Source organism: Salmo salar, chromosome 02, assembly GCF_965601325.2.
Source record: "Salmo salar chromosome 02, fSalSal1, whole genome shotgun sequence".
NCBI classification, from domain to species: Eukaryota; Metazoa; Chordata; class Actinopteri; order Salmoniformes; family Salmonidae; genus Salmo; species Salmo salar.
Genome location: NC_138292.1, coordinates 30,997,925 through 31,015,483, shown reverse-complemented (window position 1 = coordinate 31,015,483; position 17,559 = coordinate 30,997,925). Strand labels below are relative to the sequence as shown.

Below are 17,559 nucleotides of genomic sequence, written 5' to 3'. Positions count from 1 at the left end.
GAGAGAGAGGCAGAGGGCCCAGAGAGAGAGAGAGAGAGGCAGAGGGCCCAGAGAGAGAGAGAGAGAGGCAGAGGGCCCAGAGAGAGAGCGAGAGAGGCAGAGGGCCCAGAGAGAGAGAGAGAGAGGCAGAGGGCCCAGAGAGAGAGAGAGAGAGGCAGAGGGCCCAGAGAGAGAGAGAGAGAGGCAGAGGGCCCAGAGAGAGAGAGAGAGAGGCAGAGGGCCCAGAGAGAGAGAGAGAGAAACCATTGAGGGAGAGCCCAGACAGAAATAGAAAGTGAGCTGTCCAAAGCTGAAACCCCAGCTTGTCAGTACCCTGTTTGGTTGTGTTCTGTTCTCTCTCTCTTCTCCTCTCTGACTGATGGAGCTGCCAGCGCTCAGCCTCCTCCTTCACTTCTCTCACTTCTTCCCCTGATCAATCAGACTATTAAGCTCCAATTACACCAGCCAGCCCCTCCACACAAGCAGGTGAGCGACAAGCACATTCAGCCAGCCCAGCCCAGGCTCGCACGGCCCAACCAGCCAACACTCCCAAATTAACTCAAATGAATAGTGACACTCAGACATAAATGTCTGCAATCGGGGGCTAAATGACACGTCTGTGTGGAAGCTATTGAGTAGCAGGTGTCTTAAAAGTAGTAATTACACAAAGCGGGACAGGATGTGAGAACAGGTCCACGGCTGGGCCAGAGTAGGCCCCAGCGTGCTGGTTAGCTGGGTTCTGTCTCGAGGTGTTGATAATTGATTCAGGCTAATAATAAGCTGCAGATTTGGAGGCCTGTCTGTTCTAGATGCGTGTTGCTGAGGCTGGAGCCTCCTGCTCTATGCTCATAATGCTCATTATAAAGGTCTATTGTAAGGCCTGGTTTCAGTGGATGCTGATCTTTTTACTTTAGCCCTCAGTTGGTAGTGATGCAAAGATATTTAGGACAGCAACCCCTAAAACAGACAGAAAACAGGGTATGTTTCTACAACAGGAGGCAGGTGAGTTTATATCATTAATGGTCATATCCTGGGAACACTACATTTGCTGTTGTTCCTTATATATCAGAAGGAAATGAAAAAGAACAAGAGAGAATGTTTTTGTATATTGTAAGCTATATTGTCTGTGATATATCATCCGGTGTGATGTGTTTCTGAGCGGAGAGACAGGAAGCCACATCAGGGAAGCAGCTGGCAGTGGAAATATTGTCGCAGGTGAAGCAAAGGGCAGAGACAAACACTGTGTCTTGTTCTTAAAAATGTGTGTGTTCACATTAAGATATTAAGACATTGTTTTAGTTTCACAGTTCTTAAAAAGAAAATCTACATTTCTATCATGAATTTTGTCAGAAATATGTGTATTATATATTGCAACCAAGTGATTGAGACTAGCTGCTACAGTATTCTTTATCGTCTGTAGTATTACGTGTATTTTCTGAGAAGAGTAGACTCTCCTTTTGGTTGTGAACAGAGAGTCTTACCTAGAGAGTGGAGACAAAAAGGGAAATGACAAGATACTGTCCTAATTTGCAGGTGGGAGAGAGGTGGTGTCTCTCAGGCACAGGAGGGGTTTTATAGTGTCATTTAGAACAAGGTGAGAAATGAGGTCCTGCCGTCCATGCTCCAAAAAAAGCACCAAAAATGATTCAAGCCATCACTCAGACATTTATCTCCTCCCGGTTCCCACCCTCTCCCGTCAATATGTTTATTGTTAGCTACCCCCTAAACTTGAACAAGTGGTGGCGCGGATTTTTCTGCTCCGAAATTATATTTTTCTTCTTGTCATTGCTTCATTAATCAAGAGAAGGCATTCTGAAAAATGTTTTGTTTTGGAGGCTGCAATCTATTTTTTGTGTGTTGTTGTTAATCTGCGCCCGTGGCAGGTTTCCCCTTCGAAACGCAGCGCTAAGCAGCGGTATCGCAGGCCTATTGTTGTAGCCTCTGTCATAGCAAGGAGAGCCTGATGCAGGCCTGGGCTTGCCTGATAAGGAAAGAGGATTCAACATGGCTGGAAAGGAGAATCAGTGGGACTTGAGAGTGGAGTACGGATGGGGCAGGCGCGCACACAGGCGTCCATGTGCGCGCCCACACACATGTACACGCGTGCACACAAACGTATACACACACTCACACGTAAGCATGCACACACATGCAAGCACACAAATCATCATCATCATCATCACACTGGCACATGCCCAGGCAATTATTTACAGTACAACATCCAATTGCATATGTAAGAGGACACCCCAGGATAGTAGTTACAGTACCCCACCTCTCTGCTACTGCTTACTGGCAACACACTGACTGCCACAGCACCATACCAAAAAACAACAATGTATTTGATTTCTTGTATTTTGTATATAAAGTCGACCTATCCTTTCTGTCTGAAAGTAATACCCTCTTGGATGTGGTTGGTAAAACCAGACAATTATCTGCACTAACCGGATTTGAATTTCTATGTTGGACACACAAATAATTTTGGCATAAAGAATGTGGCTCCATCTAATGAAATAATGGCCCTAAATTTTAGGCTGGGAACCAATTTGTGATTGCATGCATCAATTATTTCTTGGGCTTAAACCAATATTAAGACTGGGGTCTCTTCAGATGGGTAAAATGGTAATTATCTGGCGGTCTCTCTGACATTCACTGCGCCCCACATTTCTATCAACACTATTATTGACCAGCACGCACATTAAAGAGTTCACGTTATACCGCATTATTTTGATTAAAAAACACATATTCCTTTGAATTCATCCCTCTCTCAGTCTAAACCATCAGCTCGATGACAAAGATCTGACAACAACGCTTGGTTAGGCATACTTGTGAGTCGAATGGAGACTAGGGTTATGACCTGTGTCAGAGGGGGGTGTCCAGGCCCCGGGGCCATTGTTTGGTGTCTTTCTAAGCTCCTTTCTCTCTCTGTGCTCTGCTGGGATCCATCCTGTGGCCATGCCGCCATGTCGTGGTGTATTAGCTGTGAAGGGCTCAGTGCTGCTCAGTGCTACTGGGGTTGGGGCTGTTGGGGCTGAGCTCCACTGTTTGAGATAATGCATGGTTGACTTGATCTACAAGTGAACCTGACATTCTCCTGTCCTTACATCACCACAAACAGATATGGCTGGTCCCCAGATAAGGAAGTCAGAATTCACTGACTTGCTTTGTGCCTTGCGGCGGTGCTGTGATGGCTACATAGTTTACTCAATCTCACTATACATACAGGGAATGGATCTGTACACTAAATGTTACAGTGAGAATGGATGCTTTTTATGTTGAGTTGGGGCTTCAAATATATATATATATATATATATATATATATATATAGAGAGAGAGAGAGAGAGAGAGAGAGAGAGAGAGAGAGAGAGAGAGAGAGAGAGAGAGAGAGAGAGAGAGAGAGAGAGAGAGAGAGAGAGAGAGAGAGAGAGAGAGAGAGAGAGAGAGAGAGAGAGAGAGAGAGAGAGAGAGAGAGAGAGAGAGAGAGAGAGAGAGAGAGAGAGAGAGATATGCTGAGTGTACAAAACATTAGGAGCAGCTCTTTCCATGACCTAGACTGACCAGGTGAATCCAGGTAAAAACTATGATCCCTTATTGATGTCACTTGTTAAATGTTAAATCCACTTCAATCAGTGTAGATGAAGGGGAGGAGACAGATTAAAGAAGGATTTTTATGCTTTGAGACAATCGAGACATGGATTTTGAATGCGTGCCATTCAGAATGTGAATGGGCAAGACAGAAGATTTAAGTGCCTTTGAATGGGGTATGGTGTAGGTGCCAGGTGCACCGGTTTGAGTGTGTCAAGAACTGCATCGATGATGGATTTTTCATGCTCAACACTTTCCCGTGTGTATCAAGAATGATCCTCCACCCAAATGACATCCAGCCACCTTGGCACAACTATTTCAAGCATTGGAGTCAACATGGGCCAGCATCCCTGTGGAACACTTTCGACACCTTGCTGTGTCCGTGCCCCGACTAATTGAGGCTGTTCTGAGGGCAATAGGGGGTGCGACTCAATGTTAGGAAGGTGTTCTTAATGTTTTGTACAGTCTGTACATAACATGCAGTATAGAGGTGTAGAATGTTTATGGTCCTCAATAAACATAATTCAACACCTGATATAAACATGAACATTCAGGAACATTTCATTCATTTGGCAAGATATATTGCATCCTGTAAAAGAAGGAAATGTGTGAAATTTTTACTTGATCTAAATCAATCTAAACTGTCTGTCTTGGTACACTGTGTCTACCACACATCATAACCCAACAAGTACCCAATCTAGCGGAAACATTCATTAACATTCCTAAACCTCTGAGAAAAGTCATAGTGTGTAACTTAGAAAAGTCAATGTGAGCTTCTATGTCAAACCAAAGAGTATATATCCATTAACATACACAACAGACCTCCATTGCAGTGGGGGGAAAACAGAAAAGTGAAAAGAAGTTGAGTGGTGCCAGCTGCTTTGCCATCTGTGTCTGTCATGGCAGTACTTGTGATATGTTGAAACAACTTCCCTGAGAAGTGCTCCAGATAATCCTTGATTGTTTCCATTTGCAAACTCCTGATAGTATTCTACATTACAGTGGGGACTAAAGTTATTTTTGGTCCCGGTTAAAGTTTTAGAGGACTGACCATTCCCTTCAGCAGTCAACACACACACACACACACACACACACACACACACACACACACACACACACACACACACACACACATACTCTGTCTCGTCTATAATTACCTAAAACACGTTACAGTAGTTCATCATCCTTATCATTATGTTATCAGTATTTTGAAGAACCTTCAGTCCTAGACAACTATGTTGTTCATCCCACTAGTATGCATCATTACGTGCAGGCCCCATGGTCTGCTGGTCTACAGTAGGTACATGTATGCAACTCTGGAGACCGGGGTTCAATCCCCGTCTTCCCACTTTGTCTCCTGTTAATCTGTCTCCCCCGCTGTTTCTAATCTGTCTGAATAAAGCAAAAATGCTTAAAAAAGATATCTTTAAGAAAGCATCATAACATGTAGGCTGCTTGATGTTTTCAGGACCCTTTGATGCCATGCCACTGATGCCATCCATTATTTATAGCATGCTGCCACCACATCACATCTCCCCACACGTAAACCAGGCCACTCTAAGACCCAGTCTGAAATTGCACCTTATTCCCTATATAGTGCACTACATGGGCCCTGGTGAAAAGTAGTATAAGGAATGAATAGGCTGCCATTTAGGACTTAGACTAAGTCTCTACGTGGGGTTGGCCTAGGCTGGGCTGCTGTGTTCTTTTTCCTCTTGGTTGCGCTGGTGGAGGAGTCGAGGAACACAGTGGAGGCTTTGCTTGCTTCACCTCCTCCAACGAGAGCCAGTCCCTGCTGCCGGCCTCTGATAAGTCCGTCCTGTTCCGGCCTCCAGCCCCCATCCAGCCCCCCAGTATTCCAAACCCCCAGCCTTGCTAGCCTGGCTCGGGGCCCACCAAAGCCCAAAGACAAAACCCTGTCAAATGACTCCAGATGGATGAACAGCAGAAAATGAAAGTATTCCGTGAAGAATGCTGATTTGGTCGGTGCTCACGTGGCTCTTCTATCAGCGGAGGCTTTGAGATAAAGAACCCAGATAAGACCAGAGGAGAGGAGGCCTGGACAGTGTCGGCTTCACAGGCCTGGTGGTCCAGCACATTGCAGTGTGTGTGTGTGTGTGTGTTTGTATGTGTGTGTGCAAATGCGTGTTTGTGTGTGTGTTTATGAGGCTGTCAAAACAGGAATATTACACCACAGGGTCGTCAGGAAACTAATTGGGTAACAAAGACCATTTCCCGTCCTGGAACCCCATCTTTTAACAGTCCGTGTGCTGAGACTGTGATAAGGGAGTTCACGTCTAATACATTTAGTGGGGGCAAGTTCACCATCTTTATCTTATTTACTTACCTCAGTGTAAATATGGCCGGTCTTTAAAGGGGATTTATTAAGACCCCCATTTCTCTAAAGTGCACGCGAGAATCAAACTGTTTCTGTGTCATAGGTATACAATCAAATAATTATGCAAATATCAGTAGGTAAAGATTTTTCTGCAGTTCAGGGAAGGCCAGAGGGTTGCACAAAATAGCTTCCTTAAATATAATGCCACGTAGATGCTTTTTTATTGCATCGTGATTTCTGACTTCACAGAGAAGAATAAGAGTTCAAAGGAATGTATTAAAATCCAAGGCTGTACCTTAAAGGTGCATTGAGGTTTATCCGGGCTTTATTCAAGCATCATCTTGCCTTGAATGTGATTGTTTGTCTTCACTGACTTATGACTGCTCCTAGGTCTGTGTTTATGTACGGAGGGATAGCTTGTGACCTTAATGGCTGACAGACTTTGTCTCTTCATGTCTTCTTTGAAGAAAGGCCCCTCCGTGTGTTTATTCCTGTGTGTTTAAAGTGGAGCTGTCCGGAATATGAGCCACCTGGCTGGTTCAGTGACCCTGGGGGAACAGTAATGTACCATACAGGTGAACACATCGCTGGCTGTCGCTTTTCTATTATGTGCTCACATAGTTTTTCATAGCTCCAGGAGCCGAGCCCTAAGTTACATGCAAAGATCAAACAAGTCCCCAATTGAATTCAAATAGGAAATTCAAACAGCGAGAACTGAGGCGTTCAATGTTATTTCACCGACCGAAGCCAAACAGAAGAAAGACGTGCATGTACAGGATGTGTACCTCCTAGTCATTATTAAGTAGTGAAGCGTGCATTACAAATTCTACGTTCTCTTTCTTTCTTCCCTACGTCAAATAATGATAGATAGGCTACACATTATATTCTGCAGCTCCAACCTGCAGTTCATGAAACACTGGATGGGTTTGGTGTTGGAGCAGCTCTTAGTGCCTGGAGGTTTGGGAGAATGGAGGACGCTTGGAACTCATTGCTTTCCCTCCCTCACTCACTCCTTTTTTCTGACCCTGTCTTTCTCTGCCTCCCTGTCTTACTCTATATCTGGCTTTAGGTATGTTGCATTTTAATGATCAATCAACATACACTCAATGTGGTATCTAAGACTCAAGGTCCCTTATTGTCCATATGTGGTTACAATCAGGAACAGATAGATACATTCAAATAAGTAAGAACAGATAGGATGTCACTTAAATGATCAAATACTGTATGTATATTTCCCATGACTGCCATGGTCTACAGACTAAAGGCACAGCATGGATAGCTGCCATTATAGCAACAACAACTAAAGGCAGAGTGATTGGTGTCCTTTTAAAGATTCCAGGAACAGAATTGAACAGAGTTGAAAAGAGAAAGATGTGGGGAGGAGGGGGATAGAAAAGAAAAAAGCATTCTTTTGCACTCAAGCAGTAAACTAACTGCAGCACAGAGCGAGTGCAGGGAGGGAGAAGATTTCTGCCGAATTATCTCCCACCTCACATTTGCTCTTAGGCAAGCAGTTTAAAAGCCAAGCGATTGAGCCAGTGATCCAATTTGAAATGCAGAAATGATTAGAGCAGCTTGCCTCATTTCATATCGAAATGCTCTGATTTACGACAGGGCAGCAGCCAAGATCTATCTCTAAAGGGAATTAGTGTCGAATTTTTGCATATTTCTGTTATTTAGTCTCCCAATAGCAGATGCTACTGTAGGGAGAGAGAAAGAAAGCTACATGAAGGTACTGTATATTTTTATTGGGACAGATGTTACTATACTACTGTTAAAAGATGGAGAGAATGGCTTGAAATGAGACCTGAGAAAAGGATGCATTGGAAGCATTTCCCAGTTCATGTGGGATGTTGACAGATAATTGTGTTTTTTCTAGGGTTAAATTAAAGGAAAATATACATAAATATCCATATACTGAATATGAGCTTTCTTTACATGCATAGAAACTTGGAGATGGATTGAAAGAGAAGGGTTTTGGCCATTTATTCGACAGAAAGACCCTGGCAAGTCATCCGTCCTTGAGGCTAAAGAAATATTAATACAGAATGAGATAACGAGGGCTAGAGGAAAATCTCCTCTAATGAAATTTCCAGTTGACCACATGCAATTTGTTTCATCGTAGTGAACAACTAATTGCAATGGACGTTATCAAGGTGTGTGCGGTAGTATGCTGTAAACAGGTGCAAATCCTTTATCCCTATATACCTCCACCGTAGTAACATATAATATAGAAACTTGACATAACACATCCATAAGCTTTTCTGCCCTTAATTTCATATAAAGGGCTAACCCGAGTCTTATATGGACATGACACATCAAAACTATTAGGGGCATGTTGTTAAAATATGAACGCTGTGTGTGGGAGTGAAAAACAGAGAGAGATGAACTGAAGGAAAGAAACCTGCTGCTGTTTTTCACTGAAGAAAAAAAAACGATATTTATACTGAACTTAAGGACTAGTTTCATTTAAGGAACTGAATACATATTATTGAAATATAAAAAACTGAAATGTGTATTTTCTAAGTAAAATGCAATAAAAAAAATATATATATATTTGCATTTGTATTATGATTCAGAGCACAGTTAGTCTTTCATACTGTATGTGTTTTTAATATCCATGGCTACTGGATATACAGTGGACCTTTTAAGCAAAATAACAAGTAGAACATATTGTAAAGATGCTCAGACTAAAACTGGGTTTGATTTCTCTACAGTTGGGGATCAGGACAGATACAGTACTACATTTGTGACCTAGGTAGAAAAAATACTAGGGAAAAAAAGATGAGGAAAGAATCATTCCCACCAACGGTTGGTATCGATTTCCCCTGGCCTGACCGTGAAGCGGGTTAAGAGTTGCCCAGTGGTGGTGAAATGGTCAGTGGTGATATCATTAGCTTGTTGTTTACACAGGAAACCAGGGAGTTAGGAGGAAGCTGAGTGTCACAAGCCACTTTCTTCCTCACCTCCTTCAGCTGATCTGAGGATCATGGTATCAAGGAGGGATTAGTAGCAACTTGGGATTTGTGTGATTGGTTAATTTATTGCGGTGATGGCAGGTCTTTCATCTATGGCAACATTTAATCAGCCCAGCCACGGAGGCTATTACAGGTTAGCTCCTTTCTGGAGTCAGTCCGGCGCTGCCATCAACTCCATCACAATTCCCCTGAAAATTCCAAATTATCTGGAACAGGCTTTAGCTTCTCAGTAATAAAAATTAGAACAGATTCCTGATAGAAGCTTTTCCTCACACAGTGCCAATTATAAATAGCTAGGGCTCTGCCTTTGGAAGGAAGGAGGAAAAATCCAACTATGAGAGATGTGCAATGGAACTTATCGCTCAGCCCCTGCTCTTCGCTCTGATCCAAATCCGTGTGGCTGAAAATTTATATTAGATTTTATCACAGAGGCCTAAGTCTCGAAAAATCAATGAAGGTTATCTTTTATGTTGCAGCAACTTGTGGAAATATTGATTTTCATTTTATAGCGAATTTGGAGCATCAGTTTGTAATCACTTCCTCGCTGACTACACTGTTTTGGTCACTGTATCTTTTACACACGTTGGTTGAACGGTAACAGAGCTCAGAAAAAAGCCCTGGGAGAGTATTGAAACCACTGGAGTGAGGGAACAGCACAACACACCATGAGGAGGAAGGGTGGATGGTTTTCAACACTTATCCATGACATTACTTTATAAAGTGACACATTTTGTCTCATTTATTTTCCATGTAATTTACTGTAGATACTTCAAATGTCCCTATTTTCTTTTATTGAAGAAAAAACTTTTAGGGACAGAGTTAATTGTCATACATTTTCAAATTTGAACATTACCATTGTTTCTACTTTTTTTTTTACTTGATCTAATTCGATTATTAAATCAACCTATTTTAATTTCTGTGAATGGTGGTGAAACACTCTTAATCACTGTCAGTAAAATTCAGAGTCCTCTGATCTGTAGAAGAGCTAGTCTTAATATTAGTCTGAATGAAACCTTATTGTATGTGGCTTTGGATTTTAAAGCCAGTGGTGTTGATGTTGTAATATCCAATAGGGGTCAGTATTATTTACTGTTCTGAATCCATTTATTCATGAAGAAGTGGAACAGGACAGAGTCACTGTTGTACGTCACATTCCTTAGTTGTGATTGGTAGTTAGAGAAAGGGGTATGTTTTTATTTTGTATACATCCTCCTCACTCCAGAGAAATCAACATGTTCTGCTTGTCACTCTGGCTTTTTCTGAAGCTTTAACTACAAATGTACTGTATTTACTGTATAGGAAGAGGGCGTTCATTTAAGGCTAATATGCTCCTCCCCTTGGTGACATCATTGTGTGTTATACCCAGAATACAGCTTCTCTGCATTCCTTTGTCTGAAATACTTCAAAGCCCCAATATAGTCATTATTTAGAGTAGTACATTTATATGAATAGCGCATTTAAATTTCAGCAAAATGAAAAATATGATATATATGTGATATATGATAAATTGACCATTATTTTGACAAATGTATTCAGTTAATTTATTAATTTCCAATTGGTTACGTTTAGTTTTATTAATAAGTTATGTTATGATGATTTTGACAATGAATCGTTATATTAAGAAAACACATTGAAACAAAAATAAATGTCATTAATGTAAATAATTCAAATTCAAATACAATTTTAAAGGAAATCTAATCCAGTAAATATGTTTGCTTTCTTATAGTATTTCTAATGTTGAAAACTACACCCATATATTATTATTAGTCTCTCCCTGGTGAGAGGCAGTGTAATATAGTGGATTCCCAGAAGGCCTTAGTGACTAGACGGACAGGAAGAGGGGAAGAAGAAGCCTCACACAGCTAAATAAGAGAGATGGGCCCCAGTCTGGAGATCTGACAAAGGGTTAATCCGATTCTCATTTTAGATAGTCGTCGTAGCAACAATCAGATCCATCTCCTTTGCTCCTTTTGACAGAGTTGTAAACATTTACAGGTTCGCTGAAGATATACGATTTTATTGTCAGGCTCATTTGAGATGTGAAATAGAGGACGGCTTAAATGACGGAGGTCTCTCTCTGTTCCTCTGCCAGGGTGGGATAAGATACCTAAATATTAAGGAATGAGAAAATCAACAGACACAATGTGCTGTTCACTAGGTGTTTGATCCGTCTGACTGGCACAAGTCCACCATTGCTTCGAGCTGCTATGTAAAAACTAGAGTTTAGGTTTTCTTTTCGTTTTATATGTATTGTTTCATTTGTGTGTGACAGACTGACTGAGATCAGAGCCCATATGCTGTCTGCACTTTTGTTATTGAATGTAGCCTACAGTATTTCTGTTTTCTCAGAAAAGAGAGAGAGCCCTCTAATCCTCAGTCACTACTAACGGAAGATTTCTGTGTGTGCTTCACCCACGTGCACAATAAATCATCTTTTGTGTGTATCTGTGCCAATTCAGACCTTTAACGTGTGAAAGTGGCATTTGCATTTATCCTTGAAGGGTTGTTGCTGCCTTTCCGAAGAAATATCTGAAACACATAGTGAGAGAACATGTGCTTTTCTGTTGCATTAGGCAGATGGATGGTGTCTCATGGCAGCCTGTTTCAAATGGAAAAATAAATGAAGTGTCGAGAAGAGATTGCACCCCAGCCTATTTTCTCTTAGCTAAACTATTTCTGTAACACCCTAATGAAGGAGGGCCTGGGAGTTAAAAAGTAATGGCCTTGAAATACTGACATTTTCCCTGCTAGGAATAGGCTACTGTAACGGCTGCCCAAGAAAGATGCTTCTACCCCTCTCCATGAGCACTGAAGATGTATTTTTTAAATCAATTTGAAAAATAAAATAGAATAGAAAATCATATGAAAATAAATAGAAAGGCCTTACAATCTGACCGACCCCTCTCCATGTCTGGTTGTGAATACATTTAGCCGGGGCCACAGTATCTATCTCCCTGTTTTCCTTCCATAGAAATAACTTATAGCACCAACGCTTGACCCGAGCCCAGAAGAAAAATGATGTTACACATTCAGAATAATTTGCCGGCATATTATAAGACGTAGCCTCAATCGCCCTTTGAAATGGATACTGATTCTTTAAATTCTTCCCTGGCTGTTTCAGGAAATAGTGAGATCCCAGCGATAGCGCAGCACAATGTGCCTAAAGTTCACTCCTGAACACTCGCCTCCTTCACTCTAAAAGCCATCGGCATTCTGGGCATCCGAGATCTTCTTAATCTGGGAGATCTGATACTGTATCATTGGGATCATAGGGACCAGGCGTTAGCAGCACTGTATGCCCACCACCACCACTCCAACCACTCTCCTACCCCAACTGCCCCCACCACCTTGATCCCCCCCGTACTCCACCCCCTCCACCCACAAACCTCTCAATTCCCAAATCTTCTCATTGCGGGGAGAAGAAGAGGACTTACTAGCTTATAGAATGACCCTGTTTTTGGCTTGCAGAGAAGAAAAGGAAACATAACTTGGTGGCTATTATTTAATTATTGTTTGTTTAATCACCAAAATAAGCAAATGATTAGTGTTTGTTATGTGTCCCTGTCCAGAAGATGAAGAGCTGTGTACCGGTGGTGCTCAGCGCGGGCCCCAGGTGGCTGCTGGATGTGACTTGGCAAGGAGCAGAAGACAACAAAAATAACTGTGTGGTGTACAGCAAAGGTAAGCTCAATCTCCAGACTGCTGTATACAGTCTGTTATCTCCCTAGCAACACCAAAGCAGCCAAACACACTGTCTGACAGACAATCCCCCCACTTAAGTTCTGTTGTCTGTCTGTCTCTCGCTGTCTTTCACTCCCAACATTTTTTTTATATCCCTCTGAAGTCATTTAGTGTATCAACCCAAAGTCTTGATTAGGAACGGGAAAACAACATACGACAAAGTCAGTGGTTTTAGATTTCATAAGGTAAATATATTAATTTGCTTTTTGTACTCAGTCTGAGTGAATTCCTCTCTGTTCACAAATTACAATTCCCCCAAATTATTATGCAGACGATAATCTGAAACTTGCTAATGGCATAGCTCTCTTATTATGTAATTTTGGGTTATTGGGTGTGACCGTAGAGGTTGTGAGTCTCGAATCACACTGAAATAAAAATGAGGGATTTATTTGCTGTCTGATACAGCTAGAATGCCCTTATTAGGCAAGCTCAAAATGGCTGCCCATCCATAGTTCATGATTGGGCTTAAGGTTACTGATTGTAAAATGCTAATATGGCACACTGACACTGACAGTACAGTCTTCAGACTTCACTCTTTATGAAAGCACTGTGCTGCTGGCTGGCTGCTGCAGCCCATAATTGGGTCTTGACGGGTGTATCCAGAGACACACAGGCACATAAATAAGTAAATAAAGATGTTTGAATTCAAAAGTGATGCAAGAAGTGGTTTCTATTATTCCCGTTTTCTAAATGATTACCCTGTGACTAGACTCACGAAGGAGCTGAAATGGACTTTCTTCCCCTCAAAGTGAATCAGAGCGGGAACTGGGATTTGCAGCCCGGATTTTCTTTCGGTCTCCCAATTCTCATCTACTAATCACTAGACTGCACTGGGGAGTTATCCTCTAAACCAGCTACTTAACTTTGTGCTCTTTATCACCAAATCATTCAAGTTTATGATAAGCTGTTAAAGGAGATTATGCACTTCTTTAAAAATCTCCTAATCTGAATATATGAAACAAAAAAGGGAGTAATAACAGGATTTGGTCTCGTTTTGTTAAGTCTGTCATTTCCCCTCCCCGTCTTCATATTCATTATAGAAGACATCCGAGATAGAGTTGCAGTACTGTCATCATCTCACACAAATGGACGTTAAGGATCTGTGATCACCTCTGTAGCATTGTCCTTCATATCCCCTTCTTCATAGCATCTAGTTGACCCGTATTCAATTAGAAAAGGGGTTGATGTGAAAGTCAGACCAAAAAGAGGAGTCCCCCAGTGAGAGCCGTTTGTGTTGTATTAGTATAGAGCCGCTAAACCTTTCTCCAAAAGCACACGCCTGCCAAGCCATAATAGACGATACAGAGGGGTAAAATACTGAAAAATACAATGAATTTCAATTTGGAAATAATTGGATAATATTTGTCACCTTACTGTGTGTAGTCATTTTGAGACAAAATCTGTAGACCTAGACAGAATCAGCATCCATCCAGTTTTTCTATTTCTATGGCCCCAGACAGAATCTGTCTAGTTATTCTATGTATGTGGCCCCAGACAGAATCTGTCTAGTTATTCTATGTATGTGGCCCCAGACAGAATCTGTCTAGTTATTCTATGTATGTGGCCCCAGACAGAATATGTCTAGTTATTCTATGTATGTGGCCCCAGACAGAATATGTCTAGTTATTCTATGTATGTGGCCCCAGACAGAATCTGTCTAGTTATTCTATGTATGTGGCCCCAGACAGAATCTGTCTAGTTATTCTATGTATGTGGCCCCAGACAGAATCTCTCTAGTTATTCTATGATTCTCTCTGGGGCCACATACAATCTAGTTATTCTATTTCTATAGCTCCACGCAGACACCAGACAGTACAGAATGACTCAGTGATGACTCCCTCTCTGCATGAAGCAGACACACAGAGCCATAGGGCCTCAGTGTTTACATCTCTCCCCAAGTGTTGCTTGTTGTCTGTTTGTCTGTTTTGCGCTAAAAAAGGCAGTTGACTTATGTTAATCAGTGAACATCTCAATATACTGCATGTTCATTGGTTCTCGCTGAATATGGCTACTTGGCTCGTGTTCCAATCATCTTGGCTTTCTTGAGCACTGTCTCAGACATCTTCTGTGCATGGATTGAGAAGTGCCTCTTAAAGAGAGAAGTGATTCCCAGTGGACTGATGCAGTCCAACAGTGTGTAATGTATAATACATGCTAGTTCACTGTGAACAAGAGCTATGTGAGTTTGGTGGAATCCCCATTGGGCTGCCCCGGGCATCCAGCAGAAAACACAATACCACGGTTACCACATATCTAATATTAGACATGGAATTTTACTGAAATCTTTCCTGTGTCCTGGTTCTACTGAATGTCCCTTTTTTAATGATTTACCACTCACTGTCTCTATCATTTTGTGTTGTTGATATTGACCAACGACACACTGTATAATGAGACATTTCGAAACTAACATTTCCACTGAGAGTTTACCCTATCAACTACGACTATATACTGTAGGTTATTATGTCTATGTTTCATATGCCCACAGTTTATGTTAAATATATATTACTTTAAAATAAAGAATGTCTACCAATTCCCCCTTGAAGACGTGATAATATAAAAAGTGGAATTAACATTATATCTGTTTTTACCAGGCAGTTTTTCTATCAGTAGCACCAGAAACAGTAAGCATACAGTGCTGTTTGTTTTACATTAGACTCCCATGCAGGCAGCCAGTAGTATACTGTAGTGCCTCAGCACAGAGCACAGTAGCCAGCCATTACTAAAACTCTCAACTTGACTGCTGCACCAACTCATTATCGAGAAATCCACCTGGAACCTCCACAATGCTCCGCGACACACATGGACAGTTTCTTTGAACCACTGACGTTTTTTAGAAACAGGCAGCGAGTCTGTGGAGTAATTACATGTTACAGTTACGCAGAGGGAGGGAGGGAATTGGGGGAGAATTGGTAGAGAGATAGGGAGAGAGTGAGAGAGCGATAGGGACAGGGAAAGAGAGAGAACAAGTCAGAGAGGGAGGATATCAGTGGAGAATTGGTACATTTGATTAACAATATAGAAGTGTTTATTAATTCGGAAAGAAATGCATATTATATAATTGCAACATTTTTTTGCCGTTTTCATTATTCCACTGTTGAATCAAAAGAGCGACGTTCAGTAATTAAAACAAAAAGAAACAAAGAAGCATTGGGACAATAAATAGAAATATAATTTCAGGATCACTCCTATCCACAATGTCATGAAATACACCACCTCCTCTATCATATAACAGGCCATTTCCAATGCTCTTATTTTATTTACTTATTTCTCTTATTTTTTGCCTTTTATAGAGAGAACATAATGTAGGCCTCCAAGACTGGACATCCACCAATCATTCTGCATGTTTTACAGTTCGTCAGATTTCTTGGTACCTACTGTCCACACATTACATCAAATGTACATCATCATTACCAGTATGACAGGGAAGTCAGTATGGCTGTATTCAACTCGGTGCTCTCCTATTGTGCTCGACCATTGTCACCTGATATCTGAGCCCTTAGAAACTCACCCACGCTCTGTCTTGATATTATGTCGTATTATTCTAAGGTCACCTAAGTTTTTCTAGCGTAAGCCTCTTAAGCGGACCACATTGAGATACAGCATGTCCAATATGTCTCTGGAGAAAGTCGGCCATTGTTGGAGCGGAAATTGACCAATGTACTAGGGCGTTTTACATAAGCCCATACAGTGTTGAATTAGACTGTAACTCACTGCTGTGTCTTTCTGTTATTTCATGTTCACTAAGTCCTCGCCATCAGATCCCTTTTCTCACACGTCCGTTCTTCACACGCTCTTAGCCAGAGACCTCGGAGGTATATGGTGAACTTGCGGGACCTGGCTAGATCTTTTTAGATTCATTTCTCATCAACTGAAATCTTAACTGTCTTTCCACAGTACTTTTGAAATTGGATCTGAATTTTTTTATATTCTGTCCAAAATAAAATAGGGAGAATTCAGAATAAGAACATGCTTGGTTTAGAAAGGGGGAAATATATGTTAAAAACTGGGACTGGGGGAGAGGAGAGAGAGTACTGTAACAGTTCAGATTGAATTGTTCATTTCAACCCTCCCCTTTAAAACGACTGCGGCAAATAGGAGGTGCTGAGGTTATTATCTGTTATCTGGGAACATAGGGAAATAGTGTGACTGAATAATAACTAAACAACTGACATAATGTCAAAATGTCATTATCAGTGTATTAAAACAAAATTGTACCCTAAAGGAGGCCCCACCACAGCTCAGAGCAGCAGCGTAATTATGTTTAATTAAAATACAACAGAGATCAACAGAATCGTTTTCATTAGGAAATTATGAATGATTCCGCGGCAACAATAATTGATTGCACTGAGCCAGGCGATAACTGCACGGTCAGGCTGGAGTGAGCGGCGTGCTCAGGCTGTACCGTAGCTGTAGTGGAATATTAACTGACTATGTCACTGTGGCAGGCAGGGGTAGAGTATTGTACTGTAAGACTAAACTGGAGGCTGGTGATGGTGATGGTAGGGAGGGGGGTGTTAAGGACAGCAGGCTTCATTATATAGAATGTGAGAAGACTTAGCATCCTACACATCATGCATAAGCACACAGACTGAAATACACACACACACACACACACACACACACACACACACACACACACACACACACACGCGTTTGTTCTTGCTTCATTCAGCAGAGACAGTGAAAGACATCAGCACAGACTCTTTCTCCGAATGCCTTTTATGTGCATTGTTCCCTCACTGTTGGTGGAGTCAGACAGGCGGGCGGCTGGTCTCCCCCTGCAAACACCACACACACCACACACACAGACACCACACACACAGACACCACACACACAGACACCACTCACACAGACACCACTCACACAGACACCACACACACAGATACCAGACACCACACACACAGACACCACTCACACAGACACCACACACAGACACCAGA

The 17,559-nt window shown here is 41.7% G+C and overlaps 1 protein-coding gene across 1 annotated transcript in view; it reads left to right on the top strand.

Moving 5' to 3' along the window:
- Positions 1–17,559, top strand: part of LOC106579057 (zinc finger protein ZFPM2) — a 191,272-nt gene that overhangs the window by 127,913 nt on the left and 45,800 nt on the right. The window contains exon 5 of the mRNA XM_045701935.2: positions 12,447–12,558. Within this exon, the coding sequence (XP_045557891.2) occupies positions 12,447–12,558 (112 nt within the window). The remainder of the gene's footprint in view (positions 1–12,446; positions 12,559–17,559) is intronic.